The sequence below is a fragment of the Amblyomma maculatum genome, chromosome 7, assembly GCF_055883805.1.
Source record: "Amblyomma maculatum isolate TAMU_Amacu chromosome 7, ASM5588380v1, whole genome shotgun sequence".
NCBI lineage: Eukaryota > Metazoa > Arthropoda > Arachnida > Ixodida > Ixodidae > Amblyomma > Amblyomma maculatum.
In genome coordinates this window covers 136123710-136147297 of record NC_139350.1, presented here as the reverse complement: position 1 = coordinate 136147297, position 23588 = coordinate 136123710, and the positions used below count along the sequence as shown (strand labels likewise).

The following is a 23588-nucleotide window of genomic DNA, read 5'->3' as shown; positions in this document are numbered from 1 at the left end:
TGTTGAATATAATAGTAATTGTTTCACACAGAGGGAAATGCGCAGTATCTGTCACACTTGCTCTGTGGACACCCGAACCGCGCCGTAAGGAAAGGGAAGAAGTGGGGGTGAAAGTGGAAAGAGAGAACCGTAGTGGAGGGCTACGGCGTATTTTCTACCACCTGGGGATCTTTAACTTGATCGCACAGCATACGGATGCCCCGCCGCGGTGGTGCAGTACGTGGTAAGAAGCCCGACTACTGCGCCGGAATACATAAGAGGGAAAAAGCAGGCGGTCATTTTTAATAGCCGCTATCTCTTGATTTTACGCAAGCTTGATTAAAAATGTTTGCGAGAGAATGATGAATAATTCGATGAATATAAGTATTTCGACTTGCCTTAGCCTCGGCTGCTGTTTCATAGACCTTTTGAGTCAGTTCTCGATACACGCGTTAGTGCTAGCAGCATAGATATATCCTCTTGCAAGCCAATTGGCTCCACTTATGACGCCTGTAATAAAGATATTAAATCCGAGGTTTCAACGCCTTGTAAAATCGTCTAACGCAGTAAATCCGACAAACAATCGCCACATAGCTAGTCCGACCGAACTAAATCCCTGCGAAGGAGCCTGGTCGGCGCGCCGAAGGCATCTCGCTGCCGACAGCAGCGCCACCTCTTCTCCCTGAATTAACCATAATAATAATAATAATAATAATTCGTTCACAGGAAGAAGGCGCTGTATCTGTCACACTTGTAGCTGTGGACACCTGAACCACGCTGTAAGGGAAGGGAGAAAGGGGAGAGAGAGAATGAGGAGCCGTAGTGGAGGGCTACGGAGTAATTTTGACCACCTGGAGATATTTAACGTGCGCTGACATCGCACAGCACACGGACGCCTTTTCGTTTCGCCTCCATCGAAATGCCGCCGCCGCGGTCCCCTGAATTGGTATCACCCTTTTCGGCACTCTTACGCGAACACATCCACCTCCATCCACAAAGTCGATTTTTGCCTTCGTTGGCAAAGTAGCGAGAATTTCTAGCGCCCGCCGAATTTTAGTTTATACTCACTGAAAGCTTCCGGTAGCCGCCATTCACCCTGCAGCCGCAGCGGCGTTTTCCGTTGCGGACTAGCCATTCTCGCCATGGAGGTAATTGCAGTCTATAGTATGGGGTTAAGAAAGTATTAAATTAACAACCTTGTGTGCCGCCAGAAGCAAAATGGAATTCCAAGAATTAATATTGCATATTTTAGTTCGAGAGAAAAAACGTTTTATTTGAAGCAGAGATTGGGTTTCACATTTCCGTGGGCTCATTTTTTAGTCCTTCGCTCGTGGCATTAACGTATAGGCTTCCAAAGCACCGTCGAGCGGCGCTGCTGCTCCTGACAGGGAGCGCCATCTCTGACAGAAAAATAGAAACTGGGGATAAACGCGGCGACACCACCTAGGCATCCCGTGCAAGTTTTCTCCTTTCGCTCGCTCGCTTCTGCGCACGTGCCGAAGTCTTGCGCTGCTTTGTCGCGCGGGCACTCACTGGACCAACACCTACTGGACGCCGCCGGCTCGCTCGCTGCCTTCACGGCGTGCGCCGTGCGCTTTCTCTCGCACGAGCACGCGCATTGACGCGCCCCCGCAGGCGCACCGCGACATGCAAACCGCATTCCGTCTTGATTGGGCAACCTGACGCGTACTTCCATGAAGGATACTTTAATATAAGCGGGAAACTTTTTATTCACGTCTGCACTGTAGAGCAGACGACAGACGGGGATGAGTAAATATTGATTGTGAATGCGTCCCACGTTAGCAAAAGGGTATAGGAATGCATCTCGAGGTAAGTCCACTATGTAATTATATTGTCGTACATAATATCTTTAAAAACTGCTAAAGTATCATCAGTACTGTGGAATAAAGTGGCCCGCTTGTTGACCATCGTTTTGGCCTGTAGCATGCGATCTATATACGGATTTGTTTTTTTATTATTACGACGTTAGCAAAGGAAATTTCGCAGTAGAAGAATAACTATATAGTTCGAAGGAGGTGTTTCATCAAAGACAAGAACGCTAGCAATCTCATAAGCACATGCGTGCTCCGTGCGCTACACGCGATATAACCGGCTTGCTGGCTCGGAAGGCAGGTGAAATCCAAGCTTGTACTACACAGTGTTTTATTTCGGTTCTTATTAAATGGTTGCGCTTCATTTATGATAATATTTGGTTTGCACTCACGAACGTTGTGACGCGAATGGGATGCTCCGTGCGAGTAGTGTTAGTCGAGCCATAGCTAGGATCACTTTTGTACTGCACTTCCGACATATATTCGTTAATAATAATAATAATAATAATAATAATAATAATAAAAATTGGTTCACTTATTGGCCAATTTGCGAAAATCTGTAAAAGCGTCTCAGCAAGGCATGTTTTCCAACGCCGCCCCCACCCCCGAAAAAAAGAAAAAAGGCCTCGTTCCTAGATATTTTCTTGGTCAATCTAAAAATGAAAAGGCAGCTGTGGACACTTAGGGCACATTCACACATCAGTCTCGATTGCGGACGTCACATCTGTTGATTTGGTTGCTCTCAGAGTACTGTCGTGACGCTGGGGCTACGTCGACCCGGCCTTCACTTGGTAGCGTGCAGAGACTCGGGGTTGAAGTAGGATTGAATCTTCGAAGTTGGTGAAATATGTACAAGCAGGTTTAATGGCACTTTGAGAAACTTATTTACAAGATTATTTACACGAAAAAGAAGGGTACATCAGCAAAATGGCAAGCGTTAAGAGTTCATAGCGAGAAGCGACTGGATGAGCCGTTTACCCAGGGCCCAGAGCGACATTTCGTGCTCTGCAGCGTCCTTAAAACCCCCTATGTCCAGCCCCTCTCTGAAGATGCTGACCAACCAAATCCAGGGCACGCCCCTCAGGTATCGGCATCCAATCGAACACATCACTGCACTGATGGTCTGAAGCACTGACTGGTCCGGCATTCATTCGTTGGGCGTGATCACTTGTTGGCGGGAAAAGCTTGGGAACGGCGAGGAGAGGAGGTACATTTCTATTCTTCAGCAAAGAAACCACAGGCTGGTTCTGACAAGTGGTTTTACTTCTCAGAAACCCGAGTGCACGTGGCGCCGCATCCGCTCCCAGCATTGTCCGTTTTCGACAATTGCAAATCTTTCCTGCATTCCTGGGAAATCACTTAATGGCTGTATGCGTCATGCTCCTTTCTTGTCCTGCACGCCAGCGGACATGTCACTCTGTCGTCTCCTTTGGAAAGTAGGCATTCCCCACTGGACGATAGGGCTTATCGACTGGAAGGGTGAACAAAAGAAAGAAAGCACTTCCTGCATTTCCCGCAGGGGGACGTTTCTTTGTGTTTTTCCAGACGTTCTCTTGGCAGGGTCAATTTGGCATTTGCAGAGTGTCCACAAAGCAAAACAGGCTTACAAAACAGGATTCCTGGAAACAGGCTCACTTAGAGCCATTGGACCATCACCACATATTCACAGCACTTATCCATGCCCACAGGCGAACAATAGAGCGCGCAAATGCGGATGCTTGGTCGTAACAGCCTCCTCCCCCGCCAGAAGAGTCTCGGAGGGCAGCAGTCCCAGCTGCTGCATGAAGAGACGACTTAATGGCCTGCACGTGAACGCTTGAAGCTCGCTGTTGCTTGTCGCGTTGTCTCGATTGTTGTAGGCCAAATTGCTCGAGCTGTCTGAAACTCAACCACATGTCGAAGCAAGCACTCGGCTCCCGTCTGAAGAGACCAGGTTAAAAGAAAACTGCCATTGTTCGAGAAAAGCCCACTCTCAAGACGTTCAGGACCCACGTATTCCTAGAAAACCAAACGTGCTGCTTTACATAGCCACACATATACAAGCGCACGAAAAAAAAAAAAAAAAAAAACCTGATTATCAATTTCGATACATGGTGAGGAACATCTCGGACCGCTTAGAAAGAGCGGCTAAGCGCGTCCGCATTCCCATTTAACTTCCCCTTTTTGTATCTTATTTCAAAATTGTACTGCTGTAAAATCAAGCTCCACCTAAGAAGGCGACTGTTTTTCGATGTCGCAGTTTGCAGCCAAGCCAGGGGACAATGGTCCGTCTCTACGGTGAATTTGGTCCCTCCAAGATAGCACTGCAATTTTTGAATGGCCCATACAATGCAAGCGCACTCTTTCTCTGACGCGCAATAAGCCCTCTCTCTAGAACTCAGTTTTCTGCTCAGGTAGAGCACAGGGTGCTCATTACCGTCGTCATCTCTCTGGCAGAGAACAGCACCTAGCCCTCGATCACTGGCATCACACTGGACCGTGAATTCTCGGTCATAGTCTGGAGCTCGCAATACCGGACGGCTAATCAGCACAGCCTTCAGGTTTACGAAGGAGGCTTCCTTTTGTTCGTCCCAGACTACATTTGTCGGTTCTGTCTTGCGGAGAGCGTCGGTCAGAGGGCTAGCCAAAGCTGAATAGTTAGGGATGTAGTGATTGTAGTATCCCGTCAGACCCAGGAATGCTCGAATTTCCGTCTTCGTGCTCGGCCGCGGGTAGTCTGCTACCGCAGAAATCTTAATCTCGCTGGGTTTCCTGAAACCTTGACCTACATTGTGACCCAAGTAGTCCACGGTCGCCCTTGCCAGGCAACATTTCTCGGCCTTTACGGTTAGTCCAGCTTGACGCAAAAGGCTCAGTACAGCTCTTAGATGTACCATATGGTGCGCCCATGAGTCGGAAAAAACCGCAATGTCATCTAAGTAAGGCACTGCGAATGTTTCACACCCCTTTAAAACCCTATCCATGAGTCGGGAAAAACAAAATGGAGCATTTTTGAGCCCGAAACTCATCATTGTTGGCTGGTAGCTGCCCGTCGGAGTGACGAAAGCCGCGTATCTGCTGGCGCGTTCAGTGAGCGGTACTTGCCAGTATCCTCGAGTAAGGTCCAGCGTAGTCACATATGCCGCTCTACTGACCTGTTCTACTCTCTCCTCAATATTCGGAATAGGATACACTTGATCCCTGGTGAGAGAATTTAGCTTTCGGTAGTCTACCACAGGCCTAGGGTCTTTACCTGGAGCTTCTACTAAGATCATAGGCGAAGCATAATCGCTTTCCGATGGTTTTATTACTCCTAATTCCAGCATGCGAGTTACTTCCCTATCCAGAATTTCTCTTTGCCTTGGAGAGAATCGGTAGCACCTTGATCGCACTGGCACGTCTGAAGTCAGCTCAATATCGTGCTCAGTCAAATCAGTCCTGCCTGGCCTGTCCACGAAGCAGGCCTCAAACTCTGTTATTATCTCGCCCAGATCGGACAGCTGGGATTTCTTTAGTTCTCCTCTCTGCTCCGTCTTTCTGAGAAGCTCCTGAGCGTTGCTTCCTTTTCCGCTGAGGCAAATCAAGTTGTCCCCCATCTCCTCGGGAAGGTTTAACGTTAGATTTCCCTCGGCTTGCTCCATAGCTAAGTCCTCTCGGGTTCCACTTAAAAGTCTCGGGAGATTACTAGACACTAGCGGCAAGAGGTTATTCTCAAGAACGTCCTCATTCCGCGTCTCATCAAGCTCACTTTCAAGTTGATTTATCTGAGATGCCTCGCTCTCAAGGTTTTCTGACCCGCTATCTTCCACATAGACCACTGTTTTAACTGCCGTTTCCTCCGCTGTGGAATTTTCCGGTATGAGCAGTGTAGCTAGTTCTCGCGCCTTTGAACGTGTTAATGCTTGCACAACACTGTCTCCGAAAAGGATGCCCCTCTTTCGCAGTAGCATGTCCGATTTGTTGGAAAACAAATACGGATAGCACTTAGGCAGCTTTTCTGAAACGGCAGCCTCGGTTGTTAACTCGCCGAAAGGGCCCTCGATGACCACGTTCGCGATTGGCAAGCACACACTCTGTTCCTCCACTACCTGGCGGATCCACGCACACTGTCCTGTATAGTCGGAAGGCGACACATACGCCGGATGGACAACATCCATCGTTGCGGCCGAATCGCGCAGTACCTTGCAAGGCTTCCCGTTGACTACTAGGTCATGCAGGTAGGGTTCTAAAAGCTGCATATTTTCATCGCAGTCACTGACATACGAGAAAGCAAACTTTTCTTTCCGGCAGTTGACGGCAATGTGACCCTGCTCATTACACCTAAAGCATGTGAGCGGCTTCCTAGCCTCAAGCTTATTCTTTGTGTTCTGCGCGTTGGTCACTTCCCCACTTTTCTCAATGCCGTCCTTTCTAGGGAATTTGCCTGAAGAAACCTTCATTTCTTCGTTTCCAACTCTAGCAAAGTGCCTTTCCTGACGGTTATTCACACTCAACTTGGGATTGCGGGGCCTATCTACTGCTGGGTTGCTGAATTGTCGGCGCGAAGCATACTCCTCAATAAGTTCGGCAGCTTCAGTTGCCGACTTAATTTCGCCTCGGTCCTGTAACCAATTTCTTTCTTTTTCTGGGAGGCAGTTATAAAACTGCTCCAAAAGAATTCGCTCGACTACAGCGTCCCTATCACTGTAGGAATCAGTGCTCTTTAGCCACTCGCTCAAATTAACTCTTAAATTGTACAGGAATTCAGGGTAACTCTCGTCCCTGGACTTAGTAGCATTCCGAAAACGTTGTCTGAACGCCTCGGCGCTAAGCCTATACTTTCTCAGAAGGCAAGCTTTGACCTTCTCGTAGTTGTCCGCGTCCTCCTTGCTTAGCCGCGCGACAACCTCCGCTGCCTCGCAGGGCAGAACCGTCAATAATCTCTGAGACCAAGTGTCTCGCTGGAAGGACAGTTTTTCGCAGGTTCGCTCAAAGTTAGCCAGATACAGACCGATATCCCCTGATATCACATATGGCTGCATGTACTTTGACATCTTGAAATCTGCCTCCTTGTTGAGACGAGGTACCGCTAGCTGGGGACAATCGCCCGACCTCTTGCTCAACTCTAGTTCTAATTTCCGGAGCTCAATGTCTAGCTTCTTTTCCTCTCTTTCCCTCTCACGTTCGCGCCCCTTTTCCTCTTTTTCCCGCTCCTTTTCCTCTTTTTCCCGCTCTTTCTGCTGTCTGAGCTGCTCCTTTTTTTGACCGATGAGGTTCCATGCTTCACTGAGCTCCTCATCATCGGTTCCCAAATCTGTGATTGCCTTTATAATCAAAGGTTTTCGTGCCAAACCACTTGTATCAATTCCCAATTCCTCACACAATTGCAACAGTTCCGGTTTCTGCAGCTTTTGTAGGTCCATGATCGCTCCGAGTGTCGGCTACTTCCAAAACAACAGTGCAAACTACCAAACCTAAAGGCGTTTCAACACTTTTTACCAGTTCTAAAATCTAACCCTGTTCTAGAACCTGGTCCACATCAGAAGAAAAGCCAAGCACTCACCCACACATGCGATCGATGTTCCGAGCTGCTTTCTTGTTGGCCGATTGTTGCTCCTGCTTGTTGCTTGAGATGCCACCTCCGATCACAAGATGTTGTGGCTTGTAGATTCTGATCCACCTCGAATCACCAGATGTTGTAGCTTGTAGATCCAGATCCCACCTCCAGTCATCAGATGTTGTGGCTTGTAGATTCAGATCCCAACGCTGGTCACCAGTTGTCGTGACGCTGGGGCTACGTCGACCCGGCCTTCACTTGGTAGCGTGCAGAGACTCGGGGTTGAAGTAGGATTGAATCTTCGAAGTTGGTGAAATATGTACAAGCAGGTTTAATGGCACTTTGAGAAACTTATTTACAAGATTATTTACACGAAAAAGAAGGGTACATCAGCAAAATGGCAAGCGTTAAGAGTTCATAGCGAGAAGCGACTGGATGAGCCGTTTACCCAGGGCCCAGAGCGACATTTCGTGCTCTGCAGCGTCCTTAAAACCCCCTATGTCCAGCCCCTCTCTGAAGATGCTGACCAACCAAATCCAGGGCACGCCCCTCAGGTATCGGCATCCAATCGAACACATCACTGCACTGATGGTCTGAAGCACTGACTGGTCCGGCATTCATTCGTTGGGCGTGATCACTTGTTGGCGGGAAAAGCTTGGGAACGGCGAGGAGAGGAGGTACATTTCTATTCTTCAGCAAAGAAACCACAGGCTGGTTCTGACAAGTGGTTTTACTTCTCAGAAACCCGAGTGCACGTGGCGCCGCATCCGCTCCCAGCATTGTCCGTTTTCGACAATTGCAAATCTTTCCTGCATTCCTGGGAAATCACTTAATGGCTGTATGCGTCATGCTCCTTTCTTGTCCTGCACGTCAGCGGACATGTCACTCTGTCGTCTCCTTTGGAAAGTAGGCATTCCCCACTGGACGATAGGGCTTATCGACTGGAAGGGTGAACAAAAGAAAGAAAGCACTTCCTGCATTTCCCGCAGGGGGACGTTTCTTTGTGTTTTTCCAGACGTTCTCTTGGCAGGGTCAATTTGGCATTTGCAGAGTGTCCACAAAGCAAAACAGGCTTACAAAACAGGATTCCTGGAAACAGGCTCACTTAGAGCCATTGGACCATCACCACATATTCACAGCACTTATCCATGCCCACAGGCGAACAATAGAGCGCGCAAATGCGGATGCTTGGTCGTAACAGTACTCACAAAGCAGGGAGAGAGCACAAAAAATCGGCAAAATTAGACACGCGAGGAGCGACGAGCAGGATAATCTTCCATCCTCTTCACTTTTTATGCATGGTGTTTAACCACTGTACTTTTTTGATGGCTCTCCAAGCCGTCTTTGTCAACTGTCAACATTTTTTAGTTTACGAAGAAAGGGGAAATTGGCTCTTTTCGTTTCCACAAAGAACGCGAGACTTCTCAGAACGCTGTCATGGTGTTGGAAAACAGGTCTTGCGGACACGCTTCCACAGGAATCTGCAAAGTTTCACACGTGAGCCTCGAATTTTGGTGCTTCGCCTACTATTGTGGCTTCCCATGACACAATGCTAGTTAGTACATCCGTTCCGCATCAGCGGAAGCGTTTTTGTATCGCCAAATAACCGCCAGACGCAACGCGATCGCCGCGCGTGCACAGGAATCTAGCGGAGCGTCTGCTCCGGCTAAGCCCCATCGTTTCACATTTCGCCACCACGCCAGGAATGCGGCGCTGCCGTCGCGCGGCGAAACTTGAGCTTGGGCTCCCTATGGCGACCCCATGAGCGATAAACTAAACTGGACTCCCTGGAAACGTAAACTGCTCTTTATGTGCTCATTGAATGGAAAGGAGTTTTGTTTCGAATTAAAACAAGTCTGCCGCTCCTGTTTGCCGTCTCCATGGTACGCACGGCACAGTGCACACGTGTTTATGGCTAGCTCTACCGCAACGGCTCGCGGCTGCAGCCATTTACGTTTTTCGTACGCGCCCCACAAGGCGTGACTAATGTTTTGATCGGCAGAGCTTGTGAAAATGTTTTCGAAAGGCGACCTCGGGAGCGTGCAGGATTTTCAGGTCGCATTTAAAAACAGGATAGCAGTTCAAAACTTTCGAGAATCGCCTGTGATCACTGTGCGCGACACCGCGGTGCGCTAAACTAAACTGGACTCCTTGGAAAAGTAAACTGCTCTTTATGTGCTCATTGAATGGAAAGGAGTTTTGTTTCGAATTAAAACAAGTCTGCCGCTCCTGTTTGCCGTCTCCATGGTACGCACGGCACAGTGCACACGTGTTTATGGCTAGCTCTACCGCAACGGCTCGCGGCTGCAGCCATTTACGTTTTTCGTACGCGCCCCACAAGGCGTGACTAATGTTTTGATCCGCAGAGCTTGTGAAAATGTTTTCGAAAGGCGACCTCGGGAGCGTGCAGGATTTTCAGGTCGCATTTAATAACAGGATAGCAGTTCAAAGCTTTCGAGAATCGCCTGTGATCACTGTGCGCGACACCGCGGTGCGCTAAACTAAACTAGACTCCTTGGAAAAGTAAACTGCTCTTTATGTGCTCATTGAATGGAAAGGAGTTTTGTTTCGAATTAAAACAAGTCTGCCGCTCCTGTTTGCCGTCTCCATGGTACGCACGGCACAGTGCACACGTGTTTATGGCTAGCTCTACCGCAACGGCTCGCGGCTGCAGCCATTTACGTTTTTCGTACGCGCCCCACAAGGCGTGACTAATGTTTTGATCCGCAGAGCTTGTGAAAATGTTTTCGAAAGGCGACCTCGGGAGCGTGCAGGATTTTCAGGTCGCATTTAAGAACAGGATAGCAGTTCAAAGCTTTCGAGAATCGCCTGTGATCACTGTGCGCGACACCGCGGTGCGCTAAACTAAACTAGACTCCTTGGAAAAGTAAACTGCTCTTTATGTGCTCATTGAATGGAAAGGAGTTTTGTTTCGAATTAAAACAAGTCTGCCGCTCCCGTTTGCCGTCTCCATGGTACGCACGGCACAGCGCACACGTGTTTATGGCTAGCTCTACCGCAACGGCTCGCGGCTGCAGCCATTTACGTTTTTCGTACGCGCCCCACAAGGCGTGACTAATGTTTTGATCGGCAGAGCTTGTGAAAATGTTTTCGAAAGGCGACCTCGGGAGCGTGCAGGATTTTCAGGTCGCATTTAAGGACAGGATAGCAGTTCAAAGCTTTCGAGAATCGCCTGTGATCACTGTGCGCGACACCGCGGTGCGCTAAACTAAACTGGACTCCTTGGAAAAGTAAACTGCTCTTTACGTGCTCATTGAATGGAAAGGAGTTTTGTTTCGAATTAAAACAAGTCTGCCGCTCCTGTTTGCCGTCTCCATGGTACGCACGGCACAGTGCACACGTGTTTATGGCTAGCTCTACCGCAACGGCTCGCGGCTGCAGCCATTTACGTTTTTCGTACCCGCCCCACAAGGCGTGACTAATGTTTTGATCGGCAGAGCTTGTGAAAAGGTTTTCGAAAGGCGACCTCGGGAGCGTGCAGGATTTTCAGGTCGCATTTAAGAACAGGATAGCAGTTCAAAGCTTTCGAGAATCGCCTGTGATCACTGTGCGCGACACCGCGGTGCGCTAAACTAAACTGGACTCCCTGGAAAAGTAAACTGCTCTTTATGTGCTCATTGAATGGAAAGGAGTTTTGTTTCGAATTAAAACAAGTCTGCCGCTACCGTTTGCCGTCTCCATGGTACGCACGGCACAGCGCACACGTGTTTATGGCTAGCTCTACCGCAACGGCTCGCGGCTGCAGCCATTTACGTTTTTCCTACGCGCCCCACAAGGCGTGACTAATGTTTTGATCGGCAGAGCTTGTGAAAAGGTTTTCGAAGGGCGACCTCGGGAGCGTGCAGGATTTTCATGTCACATTTAAGAACAGGATAGCAGTTCAAAACTTTCTAGGATCGCCTGTGATCACTGTGCGCGACACCGCGGTGCGCTTCGCGTACCGCGGTACCGTGAGTACTGTGCTGCGCAATTTCGACTTCCCAGTGGACGTGGCGGAGAAGGGACTCCGGGAGGTGTTGGAGAAGTACGGGCCGGTGGAGAGTATCATCACTGAGCATGTCAGGGAATTCGACGGTGTCATCAGCGGCAACCGGCGCTTCAGGATGGAGATGAAGCGACCTGTGCCGAATTTCCTGGAGGTAGCCGAGTTCACTGTACAGCGCTTATCAAGGGACTTTATGACGGGTGCGATTTGCGTACTATCTATTAGCAGTGCGAGGAAGCAACTGCATTCCCCCCTTCCTCGCAACAGGCGCAACCACCTCTCACCTTCGGATGTCTCCGCGGGTACACAGCCGCTAACGCACGCTGTTTGTTTTTCTCTCTGGAAATTTTATGGTTTAGTTTTCTGACCGATGATTGATGGTCGGCGTTTGTAGACTGGCGCTACACGTACTCGACCGCTGTGTACGGTGTGCGCGGCATCCCCTTCTGTTTTGTATGCGTTTTATAGTGTGGCACCCGAGGCCACGCAAGGAAGATGTGAAAGAGCCTTAATTGGCAAACGATGGCGCCGTTCGTTGCCTGCTGCTGTTCGAACGATGTCTCACGGCACTCACAGGTCGTGCATCGTGTGCTGGTGGAACATCAGTCTTCGAAGATTAAGCCTTCTTCGTCTTTAAAGAAAACAGGTGAACGCGCAGTTTGCGTCCTGCTCTTCATTTACTCATTAGCGTAGTCGTCCATGTCATCCGCTTCTGTGCGTTTTGTGAGCATGTCTCATTATCACGTCGATAAACAAAGGCCAATCGTCGGTTGCGTTGTGGCAGGATAGGACTAAATAGCATTTTTTTTATTGGTCCCATATAGTGTCGTGCGCGCGGACTGGAAAAATAGATGTACGCGTGGCAGAGAAGAGAAAAGGGGGAGAAGGGGGACAGGGATCCAGCCGGCACACAAAGAAAACGATCGAAACAGTGCAGAGGCGCCACGTGACTGCCGCTTCACCGTTACAGGATTAATTGAGCCGGTGAGCCTTTCAAATGAGCCGGTTCGTTTAAGTGAGCAGAGCTGGTCCGAGCCGTTCCAAGCCGCTCGATGAAGTGAGCCGTTTTACACATCTCTATCTCTTTTTTACGACTTTTTCTAAGCCGGGGCCTGCCGGTTATTGATAAAGTAGCTTCGTCAAGAGCCAGAGGTCGCAGTGCGGGGCGCTCTCGAGTAACGCGGAGAAGGAGCGCAAACAGCGCAGCGCTCACGAAGCTACCGTTGTCAGATATGGAAGGGGACTTAAAGGGACACTAAAGAGAAAACTGAAGTGAGCTTGCATCGATAGAATGCCAATTCCTGATTACAAAAAATCCACTCTTACTGAAAACAGAGCTGTTATGAGGTAGTAAAGAGGAAGAACAGAAATACAGGTATCGCCGCCACAGCCGAAACTCGCAACCACAAATCACGTGACGCGCTGGGGATCACGGAGGCTGGCAAATGCGAATTACATTGTCCGTTTGAATGCGGGCGTAGGTTTTGTCTCGAATATAATAACACGCTTTTATCATACGTAAACGACGGCGAAAAGACAACGTAAACGTTGCAAGGCAAATACAAAAATATACTTGGAGGTGCCACAGGCGCCCACTTCAGTTTTGGTTATGTTTCGGCTCAGGCATTTCGTGCGCACTCCGATAGTTTGTTCGGACCTGCAGCGCCTGAATTACGAGCTTGGAGCAGCAGATGCGCCTGGCTCGTTCCCATTTGAGCATTCGGAGGCGCGAGCGAGCGAAATCCGCTGCCGCCGACACGCTCCTTCGTTCACACTTCTGCGCCAACATATCGCGTACGTCGCGGCTTCGATTGCGACACTCGACTGCAGCTACGTACGCCACGAAAAGCATACATATGCGAATTACCGAAGGAAAAACGCATTATCATTCAATTGTTCACTAAATCATGGCACATCTGACCAACATACTGCGTCAACAAGACCTTCAACGTGCTATTTGCAGGCATCGTAAACAAAAGGGGCATACTTGCCGCTCATACCAAGGAGAGCGTCGATATATTGCGCTCGTCGCCCGTCGAAAAAAAAGGGCCTCGGGTAAAAAGTAAAAACTAAAAATAACGAAGCGCCAGAAATACATTACAAACGGTAAAAAAAAATCGATTTGTGGAAAAATAAAAACTAGTAACCGAAAGATTCGAACTCACCACTGCGTGCTCCGTACCGTTCGGCGCTAACCGCTCGGCTACGCCGCTTTTTATTTTCTTTATTGCATGAATTGGTACAAATACATCAGTAAAAAATCGTGGTTGCGATGCCCCTTGGCTGACAACCGTGTCTAATGGACTTTCATTACCACAAGTTCGCCCATCAGACTCAAGACCTCCTCCGCAGCGTCTTGCTGCTTCAAAATTTCTTTTAGTTTATACACTTGTTCAACAAAATAATCACATACAGATCGTGCATCGACATCACAGTGTCTATAAGCCACCCTACTCCTCCAAATACTGTGGAGGCCCAATAGCATGATGAGGTCATACTGAAAATCATCATTAACAGTTGTCAAGTACCGAATTCCACGTGGCGTCAATGGCAGGTCTTTTTTAAGTGTCCTTTGTAACACATCCCAGTAAAACCGCGTCCCAACAATCCAGGATCACGTGCTCAACTGTTTCAGGTTTCCTACATAGTAGACAGTTTGAGCCCCAAGGTACAAAAAGGCCCTTTTTTTCCATCCATGTTTTGACTGGGAGGGTTCCTGTATGCAATTTAAAAAAGAATGTTTTTACGCCCGGTGCAACAGTCATGTTTTTAACTCGTTTGAGCACATCTTTCCCTGGGCCTTCACAGTATAAGGTTCTGTATACAGGAGCTGGGAACAATGGTGAAATAAGATCCTTGTACAGCCGCTTAGGTGGTACCGTCGCTAAATACTCTACAGAGTACCTCACGCGCAAAAACTTGAACGACCACACCACTTCTCGCAGGAAGCGTGACACAGTGTATCCCCGAGCAGAGCATGAAGAGACTATAAACTCTGGAATTGCACTGGATAGCATGATTTGCATAAAGGTTCTCAGGAATGCATCTTTTTGGTCACGTAGGAAACAAAACCTTAAAACCATCTGCCGCACATATAGATGCATTAGAGACAACCCTCCGTCTTTAACTCGCCGAAAGAGATTATCTCTGCTAATTCGTTCCCAGTTGGACGACCAAATGAAGACCGCAAATACACGATGGAACCTTTGTATATTGCTTCGAGCACAATGCAATACTTGAAGTAAATACATTATTCTTGCCACCAAAAAGGTATTGCATACAGTCGCACGGGCGAAAATAGAGAGGTTACGTCCCATCCATCCTTTCGTCCTTTCCCGTATTTCTTCCGCTTTTTCATTCCAGTAATTCGTATTTTCCCCGTATTTGTACAATGGGACTCCCAAATAAACTCCGGGTTTTGTAGCCCATCTTACTCCACAGAAAATTTCCGGTTCCTCTTCCCATTCCCCGTGCCAGACTCCGAGACTTTTCTTTAAATTAACAGCACTACTAGTCTGCCTGCAATACCTTTGTGTTACTTTCAAAGCTTCCGAAACGCTTTCGCGATCTTCACAAAAAAGCACCACATCATCAGCGTATGCCAATATTTTCACTTCACATACTCCCAGCTTAAAACCACGAATCTATTCGTTAGCAATTCACATTCTACACAATGGTTCCAAATATATAGCAAAGAGAAGAGGAGACAGTGGACAACCCTACCGCACAGATGCTCTTACATCAATTCTTTCAGATAACACTTTGTTAATCATAAGGCGTGTAGAACAACATGCATAAGCCATTTTAACTCCTTTCAATACAACGGCACCAACACCAATATGTTCCAACAAACAGTACAATATTTCATGAGACACACGATCAAATGCTTTTTCGAAATCAACTTGAACCATGGCCACTCTCCTGTTTAGAGCATCGCAGCAGCCGAACACACTACGCGCTACATGAATATTATTAAATATGCTTCTGGTCTTTATTCCATATGTTTGATGAGGTCCAACAATATCGTTTATAATGTATTGCAATCTCTTAGCTAACACCTTCATCAGAATTTTATAATCAACATTTGTTAACGTGATCGGTCTATAGCTTGTAACTTTTAAAAGCATGGCTAGCTCATCAGTCTTGGGAACCAAGACCGTATGCGCGTTGCTAAACGACGGTGGTAGATAACCCACATCAAAACACTCCTTGAAAAGCCTATAGAGCATGATACATAACTCACTTTTAAGGCTCTTGTAAAAGGCCGCACTCAACCCGGGGACTTTCCGACATTCAATTCATCAATGGCCTTTTCTATTTCCTCCACGCTTATTTCGTTCTCTAACTCTTCAGTAACTTCTTTGCCTAATATTGGCATCAGAGGCAAAAAGTTATCTCTAAACCCTTCTTCACTTGGTGCTTTGCTCGAAAACAGCTCACGGTAATGTTCCACGAAGGCGCTCGTAATTCCGTCTTGCTCATCATGCCTCTGCCCCTTGTATTCAATAACCGTTATCTCGTTCGCGCGCGCATATCGCTTTTCATCAGCGAGGGCGCGTTTTGTTGGCGTCTCGCCACCGAGCCATTTTTCCGTGCGCGCTCTTATCGCAGCGCCTCTGTACTTCTGGGCATCCAAAGCTTCTAGCCTAACTTTGATGCCTTTTATATCATGCATGAACATACCCGGCATTCGTTCTTCTTCACGCCCTAAATATTTTAAGCTCTTGCAGTTTCTTTTCTTCTTTCTTTTCCTCATACTTAATAATGGAAGAGCGCTCAATTGCATTAATTTTAACCTCCTGTTTAAATCGTTCCCAGGATTCAATACAGCCTGTTTCGCTCTCATAAAAAATATCAATGCTTTCCTTAACTTTTCTTAAAAATAGTTCGTCTTCTGTAAGCCTCGAGTTTATTTTCCATAAGTCCCAGTTCATTTTTGATTTACACTGCTTCGTTCCGCCCAGTGTGACCGTAACTAAGCAATGGTCGCTAAATGACACTTGCTTCACTTCATACTGTTCACAGGTAGGCGAAAACTCTGGCGACACATATATTCTGTCAAGTCGCGCGTGACTACTACCTTGAAAATGTGTGAAATGCACATGTTTTTCACCATTCACCAGGACTGATACGTCCTCTAAGCTGCACTCATTGAGGACACACTTCAGCAATTCGGCACTTTGGTCTTTTCCAACATTTCTATTCGAACGATCCTTAGAGTCTACAACACAGTTGAAATCTCCCAAAAATATAAGCGCACGACTGCATTCAAGGAAAGGCACCAACTGCTCAAAAAAGTCGCGCCGTTCTTTTTGGGTCGTTGGTGCATACAGGACCACCACCCTCACCGCACAGGTTTCGTACTTGATGTCGCACACGACGAAACGCCCCCTTGCACATGTTATTACTTGCTCCACTGCTATGCCTACACTTTTCCTCAGGAAAAGACAGCAACCTGCCGACAAACCGACTGCATGGCTTACGCAAGCATTGAAGCGTGACCGAAAACCAAACACCATATTATCTGTTTGCTGCTCATCCTCAACCTTTGTTTCTTGTATGGCTACGATGTCTAAATCTAGTTCGTTCAACAAACGGTTCAACTGCACTTGCTTCCGTCTCGAGGCGAGCCCTCGGACGTTTAGAGTGCCCACTTTTAGCGGTTTTTTCCAATAAGCCATACTCTAAACCCAGCTAACAAACAATGACTAAAGGCTCACTTCTTCAGTCTCTCGTCGCGAGTGAGCGACGAGGACCGCACCGCGGTTTGCGATAAGGCTAGCTTGCCTTTCTTAGCGCCTTCCACCCTCCACTGCTTTTCTAGTCGACGCATTTCCCGTTCTGTAGCTGGTACCTTTTCGTAGTCTCGTGGTCTCTTCATGGAGGCGGTTGTCATATCCATCGGGGACTCAGCAACGCTTCCTTCCGAAGTGCCTTTCACTGTTGGCTGATCTGACGACATAGCAGCCTCCTCCCCCTTTCCAGTCGTTTCTGCAGCGGGTTCGCTAACTTGCGTCTTCCCTCCGCCGGTGGTGTGCTCCGGCTGTTGGACATCAGGTCCCTCTCCGGATCCTGTAGGGGGTAGGGCTCCAGCGTTCTCCAGTTCCTCCTGGTCCATGATCAACTCGCTCCCGTCGTCTTGAGGGGGCACAGTACCCGTGGCCACACGGGCATACGTGCGGACGCATCCCTCCCGGTCGTGCCCGAAGATATGACACGAACTACATCTCGGAGTGCGGCAATCACGTCGAATGTGGCCTGTCTTCTTACATCTTAAGCATATTGGTGGCCGTCCAGGCACCACCACTAACACAAGCCCTCCGTAAAACGTGAACATGTGGGACAAATCATCGATCGAAAGCCCCTCTTTCAGCACTATTTTTACTAGCCGAGTTGTCGATTCGGCCTCTTCAAAACCCGGGCTGTTCCACTGCTCATAAGTGACTTCTTTCACATCTCCAAAGTCTTCGAACGCCCTCTGCACCGCTTCACTCGAAACGTAGAAAGGCACCCAGTGCACCTTGAAAACCAACTCACGCTTGTTCGGGTCGATGACCGCACAGTAGCGTCTCTTCACTTCCAGCGCGCCTTCTTTCAACAGGCGTTCCTTCGCTTCCTCAGTCTTCTTCAGCATCCAGATATGGGACATTTGGAAGGGTCCAATGCCAGCCACGTAGGGTAGTACACCGGCCTTTTCCAACGGCTTACGAAAATCCTGTATGCGATAAGGCCGGCCGGCAATATCACAGTGAAGGAAAACCGTTGTCTTCATTGCTTCTCCCGAAGGAAACGTAGGTAGAACCATGCGATAGCCCAGTGGTGGGCGTCGTTCGCCGCATCCTCGGCCAGACATGACCGATACTGAGGCACGCTCAGAGCTTGCCATCACACCGGAAATGTTTCTGCACTTTATGTCATAGCCCCATTTACAATAAAATGTTTCTGCTGCCGGTCTAAAAATTACAACTTCTTGACCATCGGAGCATGCTGCCAGCTCTCACGACTTGCAACTAATGCTCTGGATGCTTACGCGCACTATATTGTGCACTGGATTCATTTTAACATGTGGAATTTCACAGCGCTGGCAAATTTAGTGGCGCCGGCTCTTCGGTCATGCTCTGCTACCCTGGACGTAATTTTCGCTGAACATGGAGCTGTAGCACAAACCTTAAAGGAAAACAAAGTGCGACGAAGCTTCAAAACTGACAAGCGCAGCAGCGAGGACACTATTTTGGTGGTAACTAAATCTTATTTGTATGTAAACATGTCGGGAAGCGTTGCAATGACCGAGGGCTCGATTTGTTTATACACAGTGCAAGAAGGAGCGCAAAAGCTTGCGAAACATGTCAAGTATTGTGCATTACAAGCGCTCTATATTCTTTTTTTCTTGCTTTATGGGCCCATCGCTCGGTAAATTACTCTCTTCCTCGTTTTATTTATTTCGGCTGTGGCCGTCATTGCGAGTACGCTGTTGCCATGTTGGACCTTGAGGGATGCGACTTGGATGCGATGCGACGCCGCGGGCCGCGCCGGCTCGCTAGCTATCACGGAGTCTCCGCTTACGTCATAGTGTGCGTCACTCAACTCCGACTACGTAGTCGGAGGGAACAGTTTGAATTCAACCGGCGGGAACAAGAAAAAACCTCAACTTCTTATCGCAATATCTCAGCAATTATTCGATTTTTTGCTGACGGATATGCGGCGACAGTGTCACCAAATGTAGTTTATTAGATTTTCATAGCATCTTTGGATCTCTTTAGTGTCCCTTTAACACCCGAAAGTGCCGTGCCCCGGAGTCAGTCACAAATTACTCATCAGCTCATGATCACCCGTATACCGTATAACACCTCCGGCCGTCCCAGCCCTCCCCCCCCCCCCCCCACCCAGCCGCGCATGAACAAATGTGGTATGGGGAAGCGTCTCCATCAAGCGCGAAGACAGCCTGTCGCGCCATCGTCACAATGAGACAGTGAGGCGTTGGACCTTCATGACCACACGACAGGTGTCATCAAGGACGACCGTTTCCTGTGATGAAATCATATAGAATGTGTTCCACCAGTAACCGAGAAAATCACAGACGATAGACGCCAAATCTCCGAGAACCTCCGCTCGCCGAGGTTGCGACATTCCTGCTGCAAGTAAAACCAGACCTTTTTCCATGTCTTTGAGGTTACTTCATAAAGGCCTGGATCCCTGCAGAATGCGGCTGCACAGCACACCAGCCATATTTGGTACGTGCACTCCATAAACAGGATGACGAACTGGTTAACGGCTTCGCCTAGCAAACGATTCAGGTATCGCACAACGGTATACCCGGGAGCTGAAAGCGCTCAGCTACACGATGGAGAAGCACTTCAGGAAGACGACACTATGAAAACATGTGCACAGTGTCCTCTCCACCGCCACAAAACGGATAAGTTCGTTGCAAGCTGGCCCGTGTGAACGCCGTAGCCTTAATGGGGAGGATTCCCCTGGCAAAGCGATACATAAAGGACACTCTGCTTGCTTCCAAAATGTCCGCCGCGATGTACGACCAGCTGGGCCTAACATTAACAAGATGATACTGGCAGAGCTGAGGAGGAAGACTTGGGAATGAGAAGCTTAACAAATTTCTTGAGGGGAGCCGAAACTACGCTCCTCCTCTGTCTTTCAAAGAGCACCCTCGCCTTCTAGAATTTGGGTCAGCGTAAACCGCCTCGTCGCGTTCCCATGGAGAAAGGAGGCCGGAACATACAGTAGGACGCACCAGCGCCGTCTAGTTCTAGAGGGCATTGGACGCACACGTGGACGACCGTGCCTTCTCGCCCATGTCGATGGGGTGAGCAAAGTGGTGGTGGTGGTAGAAACATTTTTTGCCATATGTACGAATAGTGGGGCGAAGCCCCCTGCATGACACTTGGATGCTCCCTTACAAGACGGCAAACACCCTTATAAGACAAAAGAAAGTCCGTGGAGCGAAATCCTCCTCATAGCAATCGAGATGATCTTGTGTTGGTCTTGATTTGAACTGTTGGCTATAAAAGATTCCCAGTAAGACTATGCGACATTCGGGGATGGGGGATGAGGAAAGGTGGGGGATGAAAGAAGGATGTGTAGGAAGTCGCCTGGTTTGCCGGCAAGTCTACATGGTGAAGAAAATTGGTCTGGGTATCGGGCATGTAGAAGTTTAGGATACGGGACAGTCTGAGTCTGCGAGCTTTGCCAGTGTGTGGCCTCAGCTATGGAGAGGGATGGGACTGCGGGTGTATATTCCCTTCGTTAGGCCCGGTAGCAGGAGAGAATATCATGAAAAAAGAGCAGGCGCTGCTAGGCCTGTAGAGGGGGCTCCATTCCTCTAGCCCGGAATGCAAGACCGCGGGCTAGGGAATTAATATTAGAATACATCATGAAACCGTGCAAAAAGATAAGGGACAAGGAAGAAACAAACAGGCCGGCATGTGCTAACGTCCAGATGCGGCTTATGGGGTGCCGGGGCTGCAAGGTGCGTAAAAGCGAGCAGCGGTGCGGGATATATAGCGTTTAGCGTAATTTAGAACGACAGATTTGGAGTGAGAGATCATTTTTGTAGCAGATGTAGAGACAAGAGCAAGCGCGATCGCTGCCACTTCTGCCTCCGTGGTGGAATTCGTGATTATCGAGCTGGAAGTAAACAGCTTTGCTTGATTGTCTATCAACTAGAGCCAAGATCATACGGGAGCCTCAAGTATATTCCGCAGCGTCCACGTAGACCATCTCTTAGTGCTGGTGACAGGTGTGAGCTCTGGTTAATCTGCGGCCCACGTCTCGCTCAGGGTGCAAGTTTTTAGGGATGGGAGTATGATGAGGTTAGAATGAAGGTTAGGAGAAAGGAGGACACCGTCAGTAGGGTGTGTATTGGCCTTAGGCTTAATTGGGATAACAGGGTGCCTCCAGCCGCCGAGTTGGATAGACGGGATATTTGTGCCGTTAATGTAGCTTCTGTAAGTTCCTTGGAAGTGTTGTGTACATTGAGTTTTGAGGAGCCGGGCGTTGGATGTGCTTGGCGGAAGTCGCAGAGCCGTTTTTGTGCAACTTCGTAGGAGCGCGTTGACCCGGTCTCTGTCCTTTTGTTTGAGGGGGAGGTATGGGAGGATGGGTAAGCAAGGCGCTGCGTGGCAGCTATAGGATTGCGTAATCGGTCGTGCCTGCTTCTCGAGAAGTTCTCGAGGCAGAATTTGTCGAGAAACGTAACTGCACCCTTTTCTGACGTGCTTTATGTCCTCGACGGCGGCGAACTCCAGTGCGCCGGGTGTATGCATGTTTGCTTAGGTGTGCATAAATTGATTGCACGTAATGTAGAAGTGGTTTACGAGGGCTGCGCATCTGTGCGACTGCGCTGGTTGCATAATCCAGCAGGTTTGCCAAAGGGGTACAACCGCGACAAATTTGTGTTCTTAGCAAAGTCCAATAGTTCGGCTTTTTGTGGCTCTGTAGGCGCTTATTAATGCAAAATGCTAATTTAATGCTAGCTGTTCCGGCGTCGTTCAAAACATTATTCTACTGATATACAGGGTCAAATCTGGAGCACGCTTCTTAGCTTGATATTTATTCAGTACGCCCTCATTTCGTTGAAAGCAATTTTGTCACGTCCATACCCAGTGACTAAATTTTTTTTAATTGTACCTTTTCTATCATGGGCCGTCTGGGCTGGAACGTCTCCTCCAAGTATGGAAGATACTTCAAGGTTAGAAATACTGGACCGTGTATACGTTTAAAGCCCATTATCACCAAAGAATGAAATTTGTGGCCTACAGGTACATGCCTAGGTGCTTTGAGGACGAAGGGGAAATTCTAGAAATGCATCAAACACTTATTTCATGTAATGGTCATTCAAAGGCGCCAATTACAGGTTCAGAATAGTCACTACATTACAGAACCTCTGTATAGCTTACTTTTGTGTGGTGTTTCACGTCCTGCAGCAGCGTTCTCTGGTGGTTCCTTTTCTCTGTCCCTCCTGCAATAATTTTTGCTTGAATTTCAGAAATGTTATGTCATCAACCGCAATTTTTTTTTTTTCAGTCTAACTCTTCAACGCCCGACTACTGTGCCAGAGTTCCCGGGTTCGAACCCGACCACGGCGGCTGCGTTTCGATGGAGGCGAAACGAAGTGGCGTCCGTATGCTGTGCGATGTCAGCGCACGTTAAAGATCCCCAGGTGGTCGAAATTACTCCGTAGCCCTCCACTACGACTCCCCTTTCTCTCTTTCCACTTTCACTCCCACCTTCCTCCCTTCCCTTACGGCGCGGTTCAGGTGTCCACAAAGAAAGTGTGACAGATACTGCGTCTTTCCATTCCTCTGAACCAACCAACCAACCAACTCTCCAAGTAATCATTCAAGTAAATTATTTGTCGTTTTCGTGGAGGCATTTGTCATTTTGGCAACTTAAAGGACTTACTTGTGGTAAGTGTCCATCCTCTGCTTGCCCGACGCTCGCAGTTTTTGCAGCGTCCTTAATCTTTTGAGCCTGAAATATGAGTTACGCTGTTAGGCATTGTGTCACGAACACTAAGCTACGTGTATCATCTTGCAGTTATTGCAGATAGTGATGATTGCAGGTTACGAATAAAACTTTTATATGACGCACAAAACGCGCGAGACTAACCACGGAGAGGGTTTAGCTCCATTTTCTGTACCCTTCAAAACGAAGTCAAGAAAGAAGGCTTGCATTGAAGCACAGGCGCTGACATAATAAGTCAACGGAGCATGCTTTCCCATTCGACATGCAATTACGACTTCTGTATCGTACATACGAATAATGCTATGTGTCAAAGCCAGGCAATAACGAAAAAAAAAGGTGGTCTATTTTGGCCCTCTGTCGCCATAATTTACAATAAGGGATGTATAATGCAGGGTATGCAGCGTATTGCCGTTCCCCAAAAACTAAAGCAACGGAAGTGCCGGGTGCGTTACTGAAAAATATTACGTTTTGTTCGAGCATGAAGCGCAGTACGGAAATTTAAATGCAGTAATAATAAAATAGTTTTATGGATTGAAATACTTACTGTAAAGAGCGTAATACATCGGTGGCGTCCGTCGCGACATCTTTGCTGCGTTGAATAAGTTAACTTGAAAAATTGCCGTGGCGTAGATCCGTAAAAAGAGTTTAAAGCATGTTAAAAGGGGATTGCTGCTGAGAGCTGCGTCTGAACGCAACTTAAAGGTAACATACACTCACTAAAGACAGGAATAATTGTACAGTGTAACCGTTGTCATATCATCACATCCTGGCTGCGTTC

The 23588-nt window shown here is 48.2% G+C and overlaps 1 protein-coding gene across 1 annotated transcript in view; it reads right to left on the bottom strand.

Annotated features, from left to right (window-relative positions):
* LOC146184816 (uncharacterized) overlaps window positions 1-18218 on the bottom strand; it is a 34053-nt gene extending 15835 nt beyond the window's left edge. The window contains exon 1 of the mRNA XM_084608626.1: window positions 17120-18218. Coding sequence (XP_084464752.1) covers window positions 17120-18218 — 1099 coding nt within the window. The remainder of the gene's footprint in view (window positions 1-17119) is intronic.
* Between the last annotated feature and the right edge of the window lie 5370 nt (window positions 18219-23588).